We start from the raw sequence: 20,627 nt of genomic DNA on the forward strand, positions 1-20,627 counted from the left end.
GTGGTAATCGGAGCACTAGGTGCGGTGACTCCCAAGCTAGGCGAGTGGCTCCAGCAGATCCCGGGAACAACATCGGAGATCTCTGTCCAGAAGAGCGCAGTCCTGGGAACAGCTAAGATACTGCGCAGGACCCTCAAGCTCCCAGGCCTCTGGTAGAGGACCCGAGCCTGAAGGATAAACCGCCCACAGGGGCGTGCTGGGTGTTTATATATATATATATATAGATAGATAGATATATATAAATAGATATATTTTTATTCCATTCAGCCTAAGACATCAAGGACATTGTCTCACAAATCCTGTTTTAAGTTCACATTTTCAAAGTAAGAGTTATGTGTGAGATAAATGTATTGTTTGGCATCTTTAAGTAGCACAAGAGTTTTTAGCTCATGGTATTTAACATTCAGTGTTTCTATTAACAATAAGTTAGCTCTGTTTTTTCCAGGAAGAAGATGACCCAGAACTCCCTTGTGCTTCAGATTCAGATTTGCAGCAGGGAGCGCTCTTAGCCACACTCCTGCTAACATACATATGCATACTGTATGCATATTGATATGCAGCAGTGGGACTGATGATTCAAAATGTTTCAAAATATAGCTAGATAAATAGATCTACTCTGTACTTTCTTAGGTCAAGGTAAATGCAATAGTAAAATTATGTCTTTAAAAAAAAAACACCCTTTGTGGAATGATGCATGACTGCATGCTGATGTCTGAAGTCTATTAACATCCAGGTTTGGTAATTTGAATGAACTGGCCCTTTAAACAGCCTAGAGGGATACATTACTGTGTATTTGAAAGGAAACTTACCTTCTGTGAAGCTTGAAATCCCAGACTCTAATATTAATAACCAAAATGATTTATTAGTTATCGAGCTAGCTGTTATTATGTTTTCTTATAAGACAGTCGTTGTGGGAGAAATGACTTCAGTGTAAAAGTGTGGCTCTTTTGGCAGCTTAACTGATATGGTGAGATGATCCTGTCTATGTCATTACTAAATGACTGTGGCCCTGTATTATGTCCCAGTAAAGCCCCATAGCTACCATGGCTGGGAACCAGATCCATTCTGTCTTTCAGTGCTGCTATAACTAGCTAACTGACGCTTCATTGTTAGCACTGGCTAACCTATAGTGACTATTTATGAAAATAACGAAATAAAGAAATTTAGACTCATTTCTAGCTTTCTAAATAAAATAACATTTTTTTATATTTAAAAGTAGTTTGCAAGTCTCAAACAGTATAACGCATTGATGTAGCCCAAGGATTAGAAAAGAGCCTTAAATCTTCATACAGGCTGAGGGCCACCAGATGGCGATATCTGTGACTGGAAAAAGACTTCTGGTCCAGTGATTATAAAATTTTTTTGCTTTGACTTGAGCTTTGTAAACACTTTCCTATTGACTTCATTGGGTCAATCAACTTGAAATGGTCAAGTCAATGATCAAGATTTCAGAGGCCCACCCTTGTCACATCTGTTTTTGACAACAGCAAAATGCTAAATTCGAGGTTCCACAACCGGACTTCAGAACCCAGTGGAGGACATCATCACAGCTAAAGCCTTCTTTTATATCATCTATTGTTTATTAAACTTCTACAATGCAGTGGAAAAAATTTGATTGAATAGATCAATGTATCAGCTGCCATGAAAAACAAAAATAAAACTGGATTCTTTCCAAAAAGACAGAATATTTATTTTATCAATAAAACTGAAATTTGCCAATTATCCTTTTTTGGTAATTTACTATTTAAAAGTATGTTTTGATACTGGTTATCAAAATACCATATACGTTATTATCTGCAATGATGAGAAATACATTTCATGTTAGAGCGATGACCGCAGGATGTGCACCAATAGTTTGTTTAGCAGTTTGGACTGCCCTAAGTGTATGACTAAAGTGCATAAAGAGTCTGTAAAAATACAGAATATTTTAACTGCTTTGACATGAAAGAATTTTCAGTATTTTTACTATTTTTAGATTAATTTTTGCATATTTTAATCTCACCCTTAATTATGACTTTAACCATTTACTGAAACTTCACGGCTGTAAGAAACTATAAGAAAAAACGAATAATGTACTGGCAGAAAATGGCCAGTAGAGTTTTAAAAAAAGTAATAAATACTTAAAGAGTGCCATGAGATTTTGTTTATGGTCTGTATAACACCAGAACGGATTTAGTTTATGTGATTATTTTGAATCACACTAGGAATCCTTGAAAGGCAAGCTCCCAATGCATTCTGTGCTATACTCCTGGCAGTGAAGTATACATGAATCACTGTCTTGGGGTGTAAACTAAAACTGCCAACCTTGACTGAAAAGTTTAGCATTTGGCTTATAAACAAGCTCCAGTGGGTGTAGGGTCATGTTACACATTTCAAGTCTTACCCAAGTCTTTTCCATTAAATAAACAGGTAGGAGTTTAGTATTTTGTTTAAGGCCATGTGGGATTTTGCAGTTAGAAAACAATGAAAAAGCAGCTGCAAAAACAATACATTGTGGGGGAAAAAAGGCCTCCACTACCAGGTGTACATTTACTGATTTTTCTACACATACACTTTGTCATCAAGGGAGATTTCCACGGCTTTCAGAAGAAACAGCAGAAACTACAAAAAGTATGAGATCACTATTTCAGGAATACACTTGGTAAATTTCACACCTTTTCTTGTAACATCTGTGTGTAGCGCACACCATCCTCCTGTAAAAGGTGTGATTTGTCCTTTCACTTTGCCTTCAGCAGTATTGATTCCCCCCCCCCAACAAGAATGGATCTACTGTAGTGATGCAGTTGGCTGTTTTTTTTTTAGTTCTCGTGTATTTCTGAAGGCTGGACATCAGGTTGTTGTCTCTAATATTTATCACTCAATAACTTTCACTCTCCTTTATCTTCTGGCCCATTTTCCAATAGCAGAGAGAAAAAAACACCCTTTTTCTTTCAAACTCATTTCTGCATTTTTCAAAAGCATGACAACAAAATCTACACATTTGCAAAACATTCCTTTATTATAAATAAATCTCCTTTTTGTATAAAAACTGGCATGCTTCAACCATGGCATTTTACAGGTTCACAACCCAAGGCTACAACCCGGATAGCCAAGACAGGAGGAAACACACTCATCTCATTATGCAAGGGCGATCCATCAGACAACGGTGAGACAAGAATGAAAAAATCGTCACGACCACAAAAATACCTACAAGTAGAGAATAACAACAAACATGTTTGAGTCTCATAGATTTTCTCTTACATTTCTCTTTTTAAATATTTTTTAAAATGTAATTTGTTAAATCTCTTTTTTAGCCCCACCTTTTGCCCTTTTGATATAATTTCTACACATTTTTTTGAGTTTTTTTATGACTTTTTTCTCTTTTAAAATTTTTTATTTTTGTTTTTATATGTTTTAATAGTTACTCTTTCCACCACAGTCTCCTATGGTACCACTTTTTTCATGTTGTTTCTTTTTTTTTTCTTTTTTAAAACAGGTAAGTTCATGGTAGGACCAATGAGCTGTGAACAGCAGGAAAGCAGGCACACTGACTGGCTGTTTATGTGGTCCCACCTCTGTGATTTGATGGGGAACAATACAAAATGTCTCATGCTTGAATTCCATTGGGCGCTCTGTCTGTTTTCCACTTTTTCAGCCAATCAGCTGAGTCACAGCTCTTCCTTCCCCTTGGCCCTGCCCCCACAACACGTCCCCCTCCTATTCAATCCCCCCCCTCTTCTCCATCGTCATCTTCTTCTTCTATGGTCCCTTCACATGGCGTGATTACTGTAGCTGACATATGTCATCTTAGTTGATGAAGCTGTGTAAAGAGTTAAATAAAATAAGATGAAAGAGCGTGCGTCATGGGAACAGAATTGCCAACAAAAAAAAACATGAAGGGAAAATTGGCAAAGAAATGTAACAAGCAACAGAATAAAAGTAAAGTGACAAATATGAGGAATGGAAAAGGGCAGGGAAAAAAAACAAAGAAGAAAGACCAGTTTAGAAAACAGTGTCACATCAACAATCCACTGTAGTTGCTGGGGCTTTTTGTTAAACCATGATGTCTTCTGTCCCCTCAAGCATGCTGCGGTAAATGTCAATATTTTTGCTGCAGAGCAAGCCTCTAACAGCACCACCGTTACACACTGATGGAATCGTTTTGGGTTCTTTTCCGCTCACTTGTTTTCACACTGCCTTAGACTGCCTGGATGATAGTTAAAGTAATAGTAAATAAAAATAAAGCTAAAAATTGAAATAACAATAATAATAATAATAACTAGAACACTAACGAAAATGGTAAAAACAAGCATCTAGACACGTTTGATAATGCCATCTTTCTGTTCAAACTGCTTCCTGGAACATCAAACTTTTTTCTAAACTTTTTGCAAACAGAAGCATTTAAATAGATGACTAAGCAGTTCAACCATTTGCTAAATGAATGAACTGTGACCTGCTTTCCTCACTGATGCTAATAAAGTGCTGACAGAGGGGCAGGGCAAGGTTTAGCTTCACTGTTCTGGAACCTATTATCCACGTGCACACAGAACTCACAAACTGCACACAAACAACTGTTAATAATTCCTTAGTATGCTCACGGGATTTCCTGCAAACGCACACACACACACGTGCAAACCAAGAGTAACTGATACGTGCGCACTGCAGGAACCTGGAACAAAACCACCTCGATATAAACACTAAGCTTCTCGTGCACACGCACATAAATCCTCCCTCATTTCATTTTATCTGCAAATTGTTAACACTTAGAGACACAAAACAGTCTCTAAGTGAATTTAACAGTGCTTCGACTACAACATGGTGAGTACAGCAGGCATGCAAGAAACACATTTTCAGTAAAAGAAAACAGTATCTAAGGTTAATGTACACGTGGAGGAAGATTTTATTTGTTTGATTTTTACAGTGTTACTCCATCACAGCGTGCAATTAACAAAATATAAATGGATCATCCACAAGCTGGGTGGTTGGTAAATTATTTGGTTGTTTCTAAATGAGCTCACATAAATGGCTGCCAGGCTGCTTCATAAACACATTATGCTATACTTGATGTTTTTCAATTACGGCTAACTCTATACTGATTCAAACCAGAAAATTAGCCTGAAAATGATGTGTGTTTTTGAAATCACGTTACTAAATATTACTTTGTTGTTTTCTATTAATTTCTTCTCTGCTATTTGCTCATATTCTAGATTTCTTGACCAATCTACATGTATTTGACCTTGGTGATGCATTTTTTTTCAATACAAGTGTGTTGTTTACTAAAAAACTGATGTACGACTAAAAATTTATTTTTTATTTTAATTATATAAAGCTTGTCTCTTTTAAGTTTATATGTGTAATTATAAAATTTTGGTGTTCTCTTACTCACTGTTGGTCTCCATGCTCTCACACAGTTCAGTCTTAACTTCTCCATTTGGCCGGTCTCCTCCCTTCTGAGTCAGTTTTCCCGACATGGTGGCTGCTGTCACGATCGCCTGCGTAGTCATTTATTCATAATGAGAATTTTATTAATTATAAATGAGGAAAATGGTCTTAGTATACCTACGTTCTTCTTTCTCCCTTTGTAATTTCATAAAAATATTTTCTGCTTAACGTCAGCCAAAATCAAAATATATGGATTTGGAAAGCATTATGAAAACACAAGAGTAAAAGCCACGTCACCTTGAAGCTCCGTTTTCGTTTGGGTACGTTCTGCTCGGGGTGGAAGAGGATGATGTAAACCTTGGGCATGTAGAGCATCCCCAGAGAAACAGATGCAGACAGGCTCAGAGAGATGGTCAGGGTAGTAGTTTGTATATACATCTGCAATGAGAACGAGAGAAAGAGTCATTTATTACATTTTGAGTTGTCAGAAATAGTCTGTTTAATCATCCAGCGTCAGAATACATTTAATCAAAGGAAGACAAGGAAGTCAGTTGGGAAGTGGCGGGGGTAAGGAAGTAGAGGGTGGCCTAACAAGGGTGATATGAGCAGAAAATTTGTCAAGTGACAGCTACGACGACACACAGGCTAGTATATAAAACAATAACATGAATGATGGCACCAATGAAGTTGCTTAATTGCCCGTGTGCTGCAGAGCTCGTCTCCTTGTCTAGAAGTCGAAAGTGATTCTCAATGTTTTTGTCAGAAAACACTAGAGAAGTGGGTTTATGGCATCAGTTAAGAAGATGGTGAGGAAAATTACACAAAATTGACATTCAGACAAGTTTTCCTGAGAGTTTCGATAAAATTTTGTCTGATATCAGATACAACTGTGAACTTGCTTTACTCTGTTCCCATCCTCGGTTTTGCAAGTGGATAACATCCACCTGAAACAGATATTGCTTGGGTCAACACTGGCCTAGCCACATTCTCATTTTATAAGAGTTTTTGAAGATTAGAGCAATGTCGAAATGATTGGTGAATCTCTAACTCTTTCACAGCGCTGGATTCTTTTTTTCCAGTCAAGAAACTGTTCTTCATCGTGCAATGCCAATTACAGTATATATATCAAAAAATCTGCAGATAGCAGGATGAAGTTTGGCCTGTATGGCATTCTATAGGAGTAGAACAGAAAACTTTAGATTTCAGAGACTGAGTTGTTGGCAAACTAGAGTTCCCATCCAAAAATAAAATCTGTGCATTTCTATATTTATTCAGTTGTGAGTGTGCTGAATTACCATGTAGACAGACAGGCATCCAGAAACTGTCCTAGGTGGCAGGTACTAGTGGACTGAAGGACAGATATGATGACATGTGCTTTAGGTAGAGAGTCACCTACCAAATTTCAGTGTTCTATTAGAAAACAGCGATTCTGCTAAGTAAGCTAAGGTGCAATTATGATGAAACAGGAGGGGAGTTCAGGCAGAGACATTAACACACTGAAACATTCCGCAGTGGACTAAGCACCAGTTCTTAGTGGATCCTTAGGGAGTTTCATAGTGTAGTTTGGAGGAGGACAGATGTAATGACAGGCTTCACCCACGGCCCTGACACAGCTGACAACATCTCAAGACAAAGGCCTTATCAGGCAAGCAGTGTAGTGGAAGGACTGGTGAAGGTAGAGCGCAGTAAAAATGCAACAAGGAAAAGTAGGAGACTCGTGGAGACAGAAGGGACATAGGGAGGCAAAAACATGACAAAAAACTGATGTTTAAGAATGTGGCAAGAAAGAAGATGAGAAGCGTGTGCATCACAGACACGATGATCAAATGAGAAGGACAGAGTGACCAGTGAGACCACAGCAGTCACCGCTGTCAAGAAGAGGACCGAATCAGGCAGTAACTACAGCCTGACAAGAAGCAGAAAAACAACAAAAAAAGTAAAGCTGCACAGTGTGGTAAACACCATGCTACTACTGCAGAAAAAAAGTGTTTGATCCAAAGCAGCTCATTTCATTTCACTGTGAGAACAAAAACACCTTTCATGCCATACATTTGCAACACACAATCATAATATGAATAATAAACAGAAAGCCTGACTTACACTCAATAATAAGAAGTCATTCTTTTAATATCACACTGCTGGAAAGAAAGCAACCAAGCCAACACAGAAGTACTTAAAAAAACATATTGAATGCATCCATGAAAAATGTCCTGAAAATGTATAACAAGAAGCAGGTATAGAGTTTAATTCAGTTTCACTGTTGGCAATAAAAGCCTCTAGAACATGCAACTGTCAATTGGTCAAAAACAACTGGAACTGGAAATGCACACTACAAAAAATTAAGGCTAAGCTAAGGCTGTTCTCTTAGTCAGAAAGGCCCCAGCTTGTCTTAGCGTACCCTTACTAGATCATTTTGTGCTTACAAAAAGTAAGGACAGTAAAGTCTGGAGTAACACCGTCTTTAATAAGGAGCATCTCATGTCCTATTTCAGTTGATATGAGCTCTGGGTTGTGACTGAAAGAATGAGATCACAGATACAAGCAATGGAAGTGAGCTTCCACTACTCCTTCAAAAGAAGCCAGTCAAGGTGGTTCAGAGATCAGACAAGGACGCCTCCTGGATACCTCCTAGGTGACAGGTTTTAGGCATGTCCTACAGGGAGGAGGCCCTGGGGCAGACCCAGGACACACTGGAGAGATTATGCCTCTCGGTGTGCTTGGAAACTTCTCTGTGTCTTCCTGGACAAGCTGGAGGAGATTGCTGGGGAGAGGGAGGTTTGGGTATCTCTGATTACATTGCTACCCCGGACCAAGATAAGTGGCATAAAATGGACTGATGGTGTTTCTTGTCTAAACAAAAAACCTGAACAGATCTCTTGACTCTGATATAAAAATAAATCATTGCTTGAAGGGGTTTAAGTATTAAACAGCAGCACAAATCTAATTAAATACTTTAGGTGATAAGTCTCAACGCTGGCTTCTTAGATTAACAGCTGACTTTAAAATAGTCGATGACCTGGTGAAAGAAGCTCACAGAGACGCAATAGTATTATATTTATGAATGTTTTCGTAGGCCCCTGATTAACACCAAACCCCTATGAGTTTGCCCTCAAACATGTATTTGAAGACATTTAAAAGTATCCTTATACTTATCTGCAGCACCATGCTTTTATCCATGCACCCTGGTTGAGTAGCTTTGCATAATTCATAATTCAAAATTGTCCTTTTTTATATTATACTGGGCCTTGGTGCAACTCCTCAGTTCCTCCTCCGTCTAAAATGAGCCATTGTGTCTCAGAGCCTAGAATAGAAAACCTGACTAGACAGTGAACCTGAGCATTTAAAGAGGGATTGCACAGATAACTTGTGCATACTTTGATCTCATTTGAAACTTAATATGAGCATCCACTAATAGAACAGTATTATACTGCATGTAAAAGGAAGTAAGGAATATCATAATGGAGACCCTTTAATCGTAATGGCCCAAACTTAAATTAGTCTACAAAAATATACAACAGAGGAACAGACATGCCTGCCCGAGGGTTTGAATTAATTGCAGTGACAGTAGCTAAAGCATAAGGGGACTGCATGGTCAATAAACTGGATGCAAGCGGATGCGTGCAAAAGCACAAACATGACCTACACGTGTAAACTAAGAAATAAACTCACATGAACAGAATGTAATATTAACATCACATGGGAGTTATTATTCTTCTGGGTGACCTTCCTTAAAAAAAATAGACCCTGCCTGCAGCTTCATTATAGCCTCTGATTGCAGTTATTACCCCACAGCTGCACGCAAACACTCGCACACAGCAGAGCGTGTGCAATCAGGACCAAACTTCACAGTCGTGTGAGACACATCGTCACTTAAACAAAAGAAACCTGATCATGAAAGAAATTTGCAAGAGGGGAATTTGTAGATTCATTTACACGTTGCCATATTGTTTCTTTTTCAAATCTCCTGCCAACAAATTGTCTTTAATTGAATTGCACTGATACAGGGAACAGTAATTCGCTATATCTGAGAAGAACAGATGGAGAAGGAAAAAACATATTTTCACTAGGAGAAAGGAATAACTCGAGAAAAAGAAATGGCTGAAAGAGCGAATGACGAAAAAGGAAAAGCCAGAGTAACTGCGAGAGGAAAAAGATTTATTCCCTTAAGCGGTGAACTTGCTCTTACCGAAACAGCAGCAAGTCTGCTGATAGCCACTTCCATTACATCTAGCCTTTGGTCCAAAGTTGTGACCTCCTGCTGTTATTTACACAAAGACTGAAACACATACACAAACACAAACTGAGGGCTGAAATCGTCATCCTCCACCTTGTTGTTCACACTTGATGCAGGCTGAAATGCGTGCCACGGAAGAGCGCGCTATTAACTCAAAAGACCCACTCAAAAAATAAAGCAATGACCTATGGCTGGCTGTATTCAGCGTGCTCCTTTAAGGTTTAAAACATTTATAGATGTGTAATGAGATTCAGGATGTGGAACAGACAGATAGAGCAGATGTGTTTAACGCCTTGGCAGACAAACTGGAGTAAGGAAGGTCACGAAAGAAAGAGAAACAATTGAAAGTTTGGATTCATGGTGCCCTTTTAATGTTTTTTTTCCAGTTTATTTTTCACTGTCTACAAGTAATATGGACCCACGCAGACTTTGAAGTGCTGGGTTGATTTCACAGGAGCCTTTTTTATGGAAACCTCATGACTCATATTTACTTCATTATTTCCTCTAAAGGAAACTGCTCATCTAAGAATGATCGTCTTCTGCAGAGCTTGTTACTTTTCAATTAGTGCTTCAAGGATAGTTCCACTGTTATTCAACCTAAACCTTATTGTATTGACTACAACCATTTATAACCACCTATAGATTTATTACATTTCTGAAGAACACTTTTCATTTCAACTATACATGAAAAAGGCTCCCAATAGGCCATAAATAGCTAAACTGTATTAGAAACATGAATCTAGACGGAGACAGTTCGATTGTCTCATAGTTATCGGGCGCAGAAGTTCAACTCCTCATCATCACTGTGCAACCTTGAATCTACACTCAGTCGCTGATACTGAATATCTGTGTAACAATGTAATTCCTGGCCAATTGTGACAGTCTGGCAGCTTAAAAGTTCAATGACACGTCAGTTGGTGCAAAGACGGCGACTTTCTTTTCGCAGCAAACCCATATGATAGCTGAAGCATGACAGTTCATCTAAAAGGCTATTCTGAGTTCACTCGGCTGCACTGTGAGTGACACTGAAATGGAATGTACTTATCAAGAATACATTCTAAGTAAATTAAGCAAATTAGACCCATCTCCTTCAGGCTCATTGCTTTACACAAAAGACCATGTACATATTAAGTTTATCATGTTATATGAATTGAAAATGACATTGTAATTGGTGTATTTCAAAGTCCATATAGGGTGTCAAACATATGGCTTGAGGACCAGAATTGGCCCAGGAAAGACTCCAATCTGCCCCGTCTGCAAAAGTAAGTACATCCCTGATGTAGAGTAATGCTGTTGGCAGTAATTTTGGGTGAAGCAGCAAAATGCAGGTAAAATTTTTGGTGATTTATGGTGAAAGCTGTTCCACCCACAGGCTACACCTTTATTCTTTCATGCCATGCTTTCATTTACTGCCCATTCTACATGATCAGTGCTTCTCTCTTGTCCCACCGCAGAATAACTGTAAGTGCACATGCTTATTACAAGTAAACATGTTTGCCACAGCGCAACTGATAGTAGAACAGACAACAGTGCACCTGCTATATGCGTTGTCCCAGTTCAACTGTTAAAAAGCAGATGATTGGCTCTTTAGGGAGAGAGGCAACACAGCGGCACTCTTTGGCATTGCAGGATTCATCCATAAATTTCGATTCGGGATCCTTTAGGTGTCATTCCTCTTGCATTATGTCATCTCTGGGTTTTTATCTGCACCTTTTGTTTACTCTTCATCCCTTCACCAATACCGCTCAGCTTTCAGAGGATTTCTATAGAAAAAAGAAGCCAATCAAAGAGAGGTAGTGATGTCGTTTAATCACTGCTGTAATGTAGTTTAATCAATCGATGCGAGTGGTGACGGAAAGAACGAGATTGCAGATTTAAGTGGTGGAAATGAGCTTCCTCCAAGGGGGTGTCTAGGCTCGCCCTTAGAGACAAGATGAGCAGCTCAGTCTTTCAGGAGCAAGCTCGGAGAAGAGACTCTGCTCCCTCTGGTCCCTTGCATCAAAAGGAGACAGTTGAGGTGGTTCAGGAATGTGTCAACGATGCCTCCTGGAGGTGTTTCAAGACTTGTGTCTCTCCGATGGTTTAGGAAAGCCTCAGCATCCCCCTGAAAGAGCTCTAGGTGGTAGTTGGGGAAAATGAGGTCTAGGCAGTTCTGTTTATTACCGCTTCCGCCCTCTGACCCCTACACATAAAAGCAACAGAAAAGACGGATTTGACATATGTAGGGGTTTTAAGAAACACAAAAATCCCAGCTTATGAGGCTTGGTGAACCATGACATGAAAGCTTCTGAGTCATTACATGGCATCTGTGATTATCGCAACTCCTTTCATACTCCAAAACAAGAAAAGGGTAGTGAAATCAAAGAGTCCTGGCAAGCGACTTATCTAAAGAGAGGGAGGGAGAGGGAATGAAAGAGAAGGAATTTGTATGAATATGAAAGACATTGTGGGAAAGTGAACGAGAGAATAAAGAAAATGCGAAAAACAAACAACAAAGGAAAGTTTTGGGTGAAATTGGTGGAATTGGAGGAGTAACGAAGAGTGATGAAGGAAAAACAGCAACAAAGAAGCAAGAACCAGTGAGTGAACTGAAGAACAAAGTCTTGTATCTCTCATTGCCATGGGCATGTGGTTTGTGATGCAATAGCATTTTCTTTTGGGACGTTTACATTGAGGTTGCACGTCTTAAAGCAAACAGTGTCACAAACTTTGCTTCGTATTACTATTTTAATTTTACAGTGATTATGTTTTTTCTTAGTTTTTTGGGGTTTTTTTTCTTTTACACTGATCACTTGCCTGTTTTGGCTTGTTGGTATTGTTTTGTACAATGTGTATTCAATTCAGCTTTAATTCACCCTACAATATTAGAGGGAAGACTGAAACAATCAGACGACCCCTGTATAAGCAAGCACTTGGTGACAGTGGAAAGGAAAAACTCCCTTTTAACAGAAAGAAACCTCCTCCAGAATCAGGATCAGATCGGCAGCCAACTGCCATTACTGATTTGGGGTGAGGGGATAGAGAAGAGAAGGGCCTATGAACATACTGGAAGTGAAGACGGGAGTGGTGGAGAAATGCTCAGTGCATTATGGGAAGCCCTGCAGCATCCTGAACCTATAGCAACATAACTTCATGGTCACCTGGTCCAGCCCTAACTTGAAACTTTATCAAAAAATAAAGATAAGTCAAATTTCAAAAGTAGCTGATGGTGCTGCCTCGCATTCCACTTTTTATTCTACTTTTACAAACTACAGGAATCACAAGTGAGACTTCAGTCTGAGAGCAAAGTGGTCTGTTGGTGTAATATGGTTCTATTAGATCTTGAAGATATGATGGGGCTGATCATTCAAGCCTTTTTATGCATTTAAAACATAATCAGATGTGTTTTAAATGCATGCACTGTTGTTTAAAACCATAAAACTGAGAAGAAATCTGTGCAAACTTTAAGATGAATATCAAAATCTATTTTTAGGCATATCAAAATTTAACAGGAAAAAGCTTGTCTGGAGCTTTAGGAAAACATATTTTTATTGAACTATCACCTGCCATCATTTGGACGCTGCTGTACTAAATTACTGGGCATTTACTTAAAGCTGAACTCATGTTCAACTTTGTGCTGTCACAGACTCACTAAGATCTTTAGCCAAAAATCAGTCCATTCTCTCCATGGAGTGATGTCTCTCAGCTCTCATTTGAAATAAATGACCACAGGCTACTTTGTTTCTTGTATCGAGTCAGGGAATGGTCAGAGAGAAAGATAGCCAAGAGAGGGGAGAAAAGAAGGGTAGTGAAAGCATTGTTCGAGACATTTTCCATTTCCAAAGACATTTCTGTTTTTTTCTCCATCGTTCCATCAGCCTCTTTGCCATTCCCTCACTCCTGCCCATACAATCTCTAATGATTGGCCGGCACTCTTCACTGCACTCCAAACTCCCTCGTATCTCTCTGTGGAATATTTTCCTCTGTCCTCACTACTTCTTTTTCTATCCTTCATTATATCTGTCTCTGTTGCTCTCTTCTGCTTCATCTTTCTGCCTTTTCAACCTTCTTATGTTTTACAGAACGTCGCCCTGTCATCTCCTTTTCTCCACATATCATCTCTGCATGACTTAAAAAGCTACCGCCTGTGCATGTTGATAGGGAGTTAAAACGTCCTTGACGGGTACCTGTCCTATATAAATATTTTGGCGAGCAGAATGACTTTTTCAAATTGCTTAAAGGTCCTGAACTAACTTCACAATCCCATTTAGAGTCATAACTTCCTCGGTATGTGTGTCTGGGTTCCGCTGTGTGCTTAATTGACCCCGCCTGTTTCTCTCAACTCACGCCATGGGACCACTCATCATTTTAATCACCTAAGCCACAGGAGGGTGAAGAGATTTAATTCTTATTTATATATTTAAAGTAATGTGAGGAGTCAGTATAGAATGATTTTTCCTATTGGGCAAATGTTAAAAATATAAAACACAGTATATATAAAATGAAATTTTTTTTTTAAAATATTGATGTTTTTCTTTTATTTTTAAATATTCTGAATATTCAGAATTTTAACTATGTTCTCCCAGATTTATGGACTATAGTTTGGCTCACTAATATTAGATTACATTTCTTTTATGTATTGCAACAACATGAGAAGCTGCAAAAATTGACTATGCCATCATCAGCCAGGTGGGCACAGCCTTAACTATACTACAATGAATATAACCAATCTGGGTTTCGTCTTCTCTAAAGTCAGCTACAAAAATATGTCTTTTCATTCAAGAGTTCTGCCTTCTGCCCTGCACACATGCAAAACACGGAGGAAAACAAAACACCTTTTTTCCAGTGCCTCAACGTACTACAACAACATGGCCTGTGAAGGTTTTTTAAGATTTCTTAATAGGACAGCGTTACCATTGAGGAAGTACTTCGATAAGCAGGGATGCACCCCCTTCCTATCCCAGTTTCAATTCACAGCATACATCCTTCACAAAGACTCAGAACAATGTCTGTAAGCATCAACAATCATCATCATCAAGCATCAACGATCATCATGCATCATCAACTTGCTAAAGTTAAAGTTCTGCAAGTTGTGTTGGTTGTGTCTGCTGAAGTTTAAACAGAGCATTAGAATGAGGAAAAAGGTGACGTAACGTTGAATGTGGCATGGATGTTGGTGCCAGACAAATTGATCTGAATATTTCAGAAACTGCAAATCTATTGGCATTTACATACAAAATCATCCCTAGGGTTTACAGCGTATTGGCCTGAAAAAGAGAAAATATCCAGTATGTATCAGTTCTCTGACCAAAAATGCCTTGCTGATGTTTGAGGTCAAGAAGAAGGGACAACAACTCAAATAACCACTTATTTCAGCCATCGTATGCTAAAGAGCTTATCTGAGCACAAAAAACCCCACTGACCCTTCAAGCAGATGCGATACAGCAGCCAAAGACCACAACAATTTGCACAGGCTGACCAAAATTGGACAACAGAAGTCTGGAAAAATGTTGCCTGATACGAAGGCTTAGAATTAGGAGTAAACCTCATGACAGCATGACTCCATCCTGCATTATATATATATGACGTTTAAACTGGTGGTCGTGGGGTAAAGGTGCAGAGGATATTTTCTTGGCATACATTGAGCTCCTCAGTACCAACCGAAAAACTTTCAATTGCCACAGCCTACATGGGTATTGTTCCTGACCTTCTCCATTACTTTATGACCGCAGTCTTCCAGTGGCTAAAACATCTCACAAAGCTCAAATCATCTTAAACTGGCTTCTTGAACATGACAGCGCGTTCACTGTACCTCAATCATCACCAATCCAACCGGGCACCTCTGGGATGCTGTCAGGACAACCAAGATAGAAGACAGAAGAGCGTACTGTGAGTGATTATGGTACGACTCAAACCCAAATTTACTCAAAAATGAGTTCAAGTTAAGATGTTTTTTTTAATGTGTCTTTTAAGTTACTTTTGCTGCTTTTTACTCAAGATGCTTTTTATTCTGAGCTTTTTAAATCCTCAAGTTACCAGGCTTCTAACACCAACATGGTGCTATGATGAAAAACTTAAAAAAAAAAAAAAAAAAAAAAAGCAGCGACACAGGACATTTCACAATCATATTTTAACTTTGTGTCAGAGCAGCATAATTGGGCCCGAGCTCAGTCGGTCCCTGTTGTCCACCAAGTGCCTCATTACATTCTACAAACAGCACTTAGAAACTTTCTTTCTCCATCTAATCCATACGGGTGTGGAGTCTGTGTGTGTCATAGAGGACATAGAGTATTTTGTGAAATAATGTTACAGCTATATTTGGAGTTGTGTAGCTCTTCTTGACTTGCAAATCTTGCAAAGTTCAGCCAGTAGCCCCGAGTCAAACAAATTCCGAGCTATATGTAAAAAAATGTATTGTAATGCATACTGTGAGGTTGGCCTTGTTGTCGATAATATGCTTTCCTTTTTCTCTCTCGCTTTCTCATAACTGACATAACTGTGTCCCACTGTGCACAGCTCCAACCAATTAAAATGCCCAGCATGGACTGATGTGGAGTATCATCAGGCAGCAGACTGCTGTCCAGGCTGTGAAAAAAATAACGTGTTACACCTTGAGGAGGAGGATTAGGAGTAACTGTGTCTGTGCTCCGCTACCATGAATGTTAAATATTCTTATTCCACTGGCTGATGTTTTGCACTCTTAACAGAAATCGGGCTGGAATTTATATGGAGTACACTGCAGCTGTGAACTACACATGCACAGCCCCAATCCTCTTTTGTAATTTTAGAGGAATTAATAAAAGAAGAAGGTAATAAAGTCCCTTTCATTTGGGGAGTTTATTTAAAGGAAAACATAAAAGGCTTTCATATTGTTTCTTTGGTCCCTTTAATTAAAGTTTTTATTTACAGAGTAACAGCTCTGAAGAGCAACTGGAGCTAATGAAATGTTGTTTGATAGTTTTCCTGGTGTTTTCACTTTCTTATTGTGTCCATGTTGTCATTCCGGCAATTGCTAATTCGGAGAACCAGAACCAGACCAGCTCTTTAGTGATAAAAATGAGCAGTAAGCAAATAAAAGTGCTCTCCTGATTAGAGACACGTGAAGAATCTTTAGAGTTCATGAGTGTTTTTGTAGTTTGTGTGCATCACAACAGCAAACACAAACCTGTTGTTCTCCTGTAGTGTTGGTATGACTTAAAATGCACAGATATTGCAATGACAAGCTTGTTTATTTGACCAAATATAGAAGCAGAGGTGCTAGCCGGTATTTTCTGAATCACAAACTAGTAAAAGCCTGTCTTTTTTGTTCCATCGGCTTAAAATATGCAAAAAAGTTAATGAAGGAAAATTTTGCTCATCATTAAATTACAGAATTGGAATAAAAACTCAAACTCTATGCCACTACCCAACAACTCTTTTGTTGACCGAGGATTTTCATTCCAGTGACAGACCTGAATGGTTCCTGCCACGATTTGGGCTAAGCGAGCTCCAAAAATTCCCAAGCCAAGTATCTCCCATCTACTGCCAGCAACCGGGTGCCAGTTTACTGCATCTGCACAGCAACAGCTTGAAAGGCAACAAACTGAATTTCTGTTGGGATCAGCAGGAGCTGCACCATAGCACTAATTAAATCGGTGCTACATTTATCTATTTCTAGATGGCGTTTTTTCCATTTTGCCCAAAATTACCATCCTTGTGCTTAATTAAAGCAGCACGACTCATTTGAAATACCATTCAATAAACATACCTTATATGCACTGTCTTGGTAATAAACTGTAAAATTTTTAAAAAATTAGCGTATTTTGAAAAGTTAACAGTCATCCAAACAAAAACAAAAAGTGACTTTTAACACAATAGAGTGCCAGGTCTGAAGACTTTATTTAGTTCTTAGTTTTTACTTTGTCATTGTGTTTGTTTCTCCACAGTGAGGCATGTGTGATGATGAAGGAATGACAGTTACAGTGGAGGTGGAAGATAGAAAAGTGAATAAACAACAGCATTAGTCAGAGATGTAATGGTGACGGATGTTGCTGTGGACCTTAAAAGAGAATTTTGATGAAAAGTTTGGATTTATAATGTTCTTTGCCTGCCTCTACTGCTCCCCTGGGGAGAGCCTGCGTGCATCTCACTGAGTGTGCGTGAATTCCAGCGTGCACGTGTGAGTGTTCTTAAACGACCATGTTTGTGAACGCAAAAGACGCATGTGCAAGTGTGTAAGTGTCTGTGTGCGGGCGTGTGTGTGTGTGTGCGTGCACGCGTGTGTGACTGTGAGCATCACTGTGTGAGGTGGCCCCCCTTGGGCATCTCCCCCCATCCTTCAACATCTCACTGTTTGATGTCGGGATCTGACACTTGCTGTCTGTCTCTCCCCATTCTCAGTCAAACGACCAAATCCCACCAGAACCCTGGAAAAGATTGCAAAACCCATTCCTTCAAAAATAAATGAAAGATTTTACTGTTTGTTGGGGTTTTTTTTCGCACACACACAGCCTGCTCAGGTTAATCACCCCAAGGATTGGGATTGGTAAAGTCTGTCAGGATGAAGATGGTGATGTCTAAATCCAAAAAAAAAGGAAAAAGAAAAAAGGAAAACATTGTTCAGATGTGATCTGTTCTCTGTACGTGTTCCGTTGATCCCGCATTGCGACTGCGGGAGTTACAAGCTTGTGATGTATTTTCTGGTATATTACCTCACCCATTTTTTTACTTAGCCTCAAACCAAGAAAGTTTTAAATTCAAAATGTACACTTTTAAAGGTGCAGGCATAAGGTGTTTGTCAATCAAAGAATGCATCACCTGCCTTTGCTCTGATCCCATTAACAAAACACGGAACCTACTTGCAACCAGCCACAAATGGGCTTCACTAATAACGTATATCTGGTGGAATTCAATAAGGGATAAATTACCCCCTAACGCTGCTTCAATCCTTAATGAGTGAAAATATATTCTGCTTACATGATGCTTGCTTACAGGAGACAGCATTAGGAAGCGCCATCATCAGCATAAAAAATGCTTTGATTACATTTTGGCCACTTGAGTTAGTAAATTGACCATTTATGCAGTTACTGATGTAGTATTTTATTTAATTTTTGTATTTTATTAAGAAATCGAGTCGATGGAAGTGGATATGTTTGAGTAGCTGGGGTCAACAAGCAGAAAAAAGGGCAGAAGAGAGGTGAAGAAGAGTTTGAGAGCAGGGTGGAGTGGGTGGAGACGATTATCTGGGGTGATTTGTGGCAGGAGGATAGCAGCAAAAGTGAAAGGGAAGGTTTAAAAGGTGGTAGTGAGACTTGCTATGATATATGGTTTGGACATGATAGCACTGAAAGAAAGACTGGAGGTGGCACAGCTGAAAATGGTAAAATTTTCAGTGGGAGTTCCCAGGATGGTCAAGATCAGACATGGGTATAACACGGGGACAGGTCAGTTTGGGAATATTGTAGAAAGGATGCTGAATATGGAGCTGGAAGGCAGGAAAAGGAGCTTGGAAAGAAAAGACTTGTTTAAGTTGCTTTAAGAAGCCTCTCATCAGAGAAGCTTCTTCAGTTCTAAGCATCAAATGGTGGAGAGTCCCAGATTTAAACCCAGTGGGAGTTTCCCCCAAAGAGGGACAAAGGACCCCCTGATAATCCTCTACCTAATCACATGAGCCGAGGTGTGAAAATGGGTGTGGGTCACAATCAGCCAGGGTTTCGGGTGAGCTCATTGTGAAACCTGGCCCCACCCTATCATGCGATTTCCTGAGGTCAGATGGCCCAGGATGTGAGTGGGCGTTAAGGCATCTGGGAATGGATCTCAAAACTGGATTATAGATGGCAGACAGTTGGTGTCGACAGATGGTTTGAAAGAGGAGTGCAAGAAGCCATTTATGTCCACTGTGAGCGACCATCTTTGAACAGAGGTGGTGGTTTACGACACCAACTGAAGAAGCTTCTCGGATGAGAGGTGAAATGTCTTCAAGCAACTTAAACAAGTCCAGACACTTTTCTTTCCAAGCTCCTTAGACTGCGACGACCTGGATGACTGAGAACCTTCACAGACAAGGCAGGAAAAGAGAAACCACAAAGAGGATTTGCAGACTTAGTGAAGGAGGACATGCAGAGGGTTGGTGTGACAGTGGAGGATGATGGGGATAGGGTGAAATGGATGAGACGCTGTGGCGACGCCTAAAGAGAGGAGTCAAAAAAAGAAGAAAGAAGGCAAATTTCAGAAGCAAGAAAAAAGCCAAACACAACCTTTTTACTATTATCTTTAAAATAGGATCCATGCTGAATTTCACTTAGACGCCAATAAAATAGCACCACAAAAATGTATTTCTGCTTTTTTGGGTGAAAAAAAAAATCCATTTCACTTCAGATTTTTCTTCTTGTTGTCTGATAGTGCTACTGCTGTACAGAAAGAAAGTAAAGTGCATGCCACAACTCTGCGTACTGTATTGTGGTAAATGCAAACCATTTTCAAGGATGAAGGTCTGGAAAACTGATATAAGTGAATCAGCTTCTGGCCAATCAGAGCAGGGATATCAATTAAATGCAACCCAATAAATGCTGAAATGTGATGCCGTCGGTGGTTGAGAGAGATCCGTGTCACAGAGAGAGATGCTGGTGATGCTTAGATGGTCATGAGTGCATGAGCACAGCTTTGGTTATCTGTCTGGTTCCACAGTGATTCAGAAACGTTATTTTGTTTCCCACATCCCTCTTTATCCCACTCTCAGCCTCTTTGTATCTCTGTTTCAGTTTTATAGTTTCTCCTCTTTGATGTACATTATAATCTCTCTCTTTCTCCGTCTTTCTCTCTCTCTCTGATGTTGGCTTGTAACTTTCCTCCATCTTAATGTTTGATGGCTGTGTCAGTCCCACCTCTTTTGAGTCTCTTTATCTTTTATAATGTCTCTCTCTCGCTCTGCTCTCCCACACTCTCTGATTCACTGCCTCTCTGCAGCATTCTGCCTTGTATTTTCACTCCTTCCACTTGACATTTGTGATCTTTTCTACACCCCTGCCTCCACTTGCTTCCAATCTCTTTTTCAGAACTGTTGCCACCCTCTCAG

General features: G+C 39.4%; 1 protein-coding gene across 5 annotated transcripts in view; it reads right to left on the reverse strand.

Moving 5' to 3' along the window:
• Positions 1 to 2,979: 2,979 nt before the first annotated feature.
• Positions 2,980 to 20,627, reverse strand: part of grm8a (glutamate receptor, metabotropic 8a) — a 334,910-nt gene continuing 317,262 nt past the window's right edge. For 4 of the 5 annotated variants that reach the window (XM_026146524.2, XM_026146523.2, XM_080292016.1 and 1 more), the window contains exons 12-14: positions 5,659 to 5,799; positions 5,366 to 5,471; positions 2,980 to 3,799 (exon numbers count right to left, since the gene is read on the reverse strand). In XM_026146524.2, the coding sequence (XP_026002309.1) occupies positions 3,750 to 3,799; positions 5,366 to 5,471; positions 5,659 to 5,799 (297 nt within the window). In that variant the 3' untranslated portion in view covers positions 2,980 to 3,749. Of the gene's footprint in view, positions 3,800 to 5,361; positions 5,472 to 5,658; positions 5,800 to 20,627 lie in introns of all 5 variants that reach the window. The other variant, XM_026146526.2, reaches the window with a different exon arrangement.

Source organism: Astatotilapia calliptera, chromosome 17, assembly GCF_964374335.1.
Source record: "Astatotilapia calliptera chromosome 17, fAstCal68.1, whole genome shotgun sequence".
NCBI lineage: Eukaryota > Metazoa > Chordata > Actinopteri > Cichliformes > Cichlidae > Astatotilapia > Astatotilapia calliptera.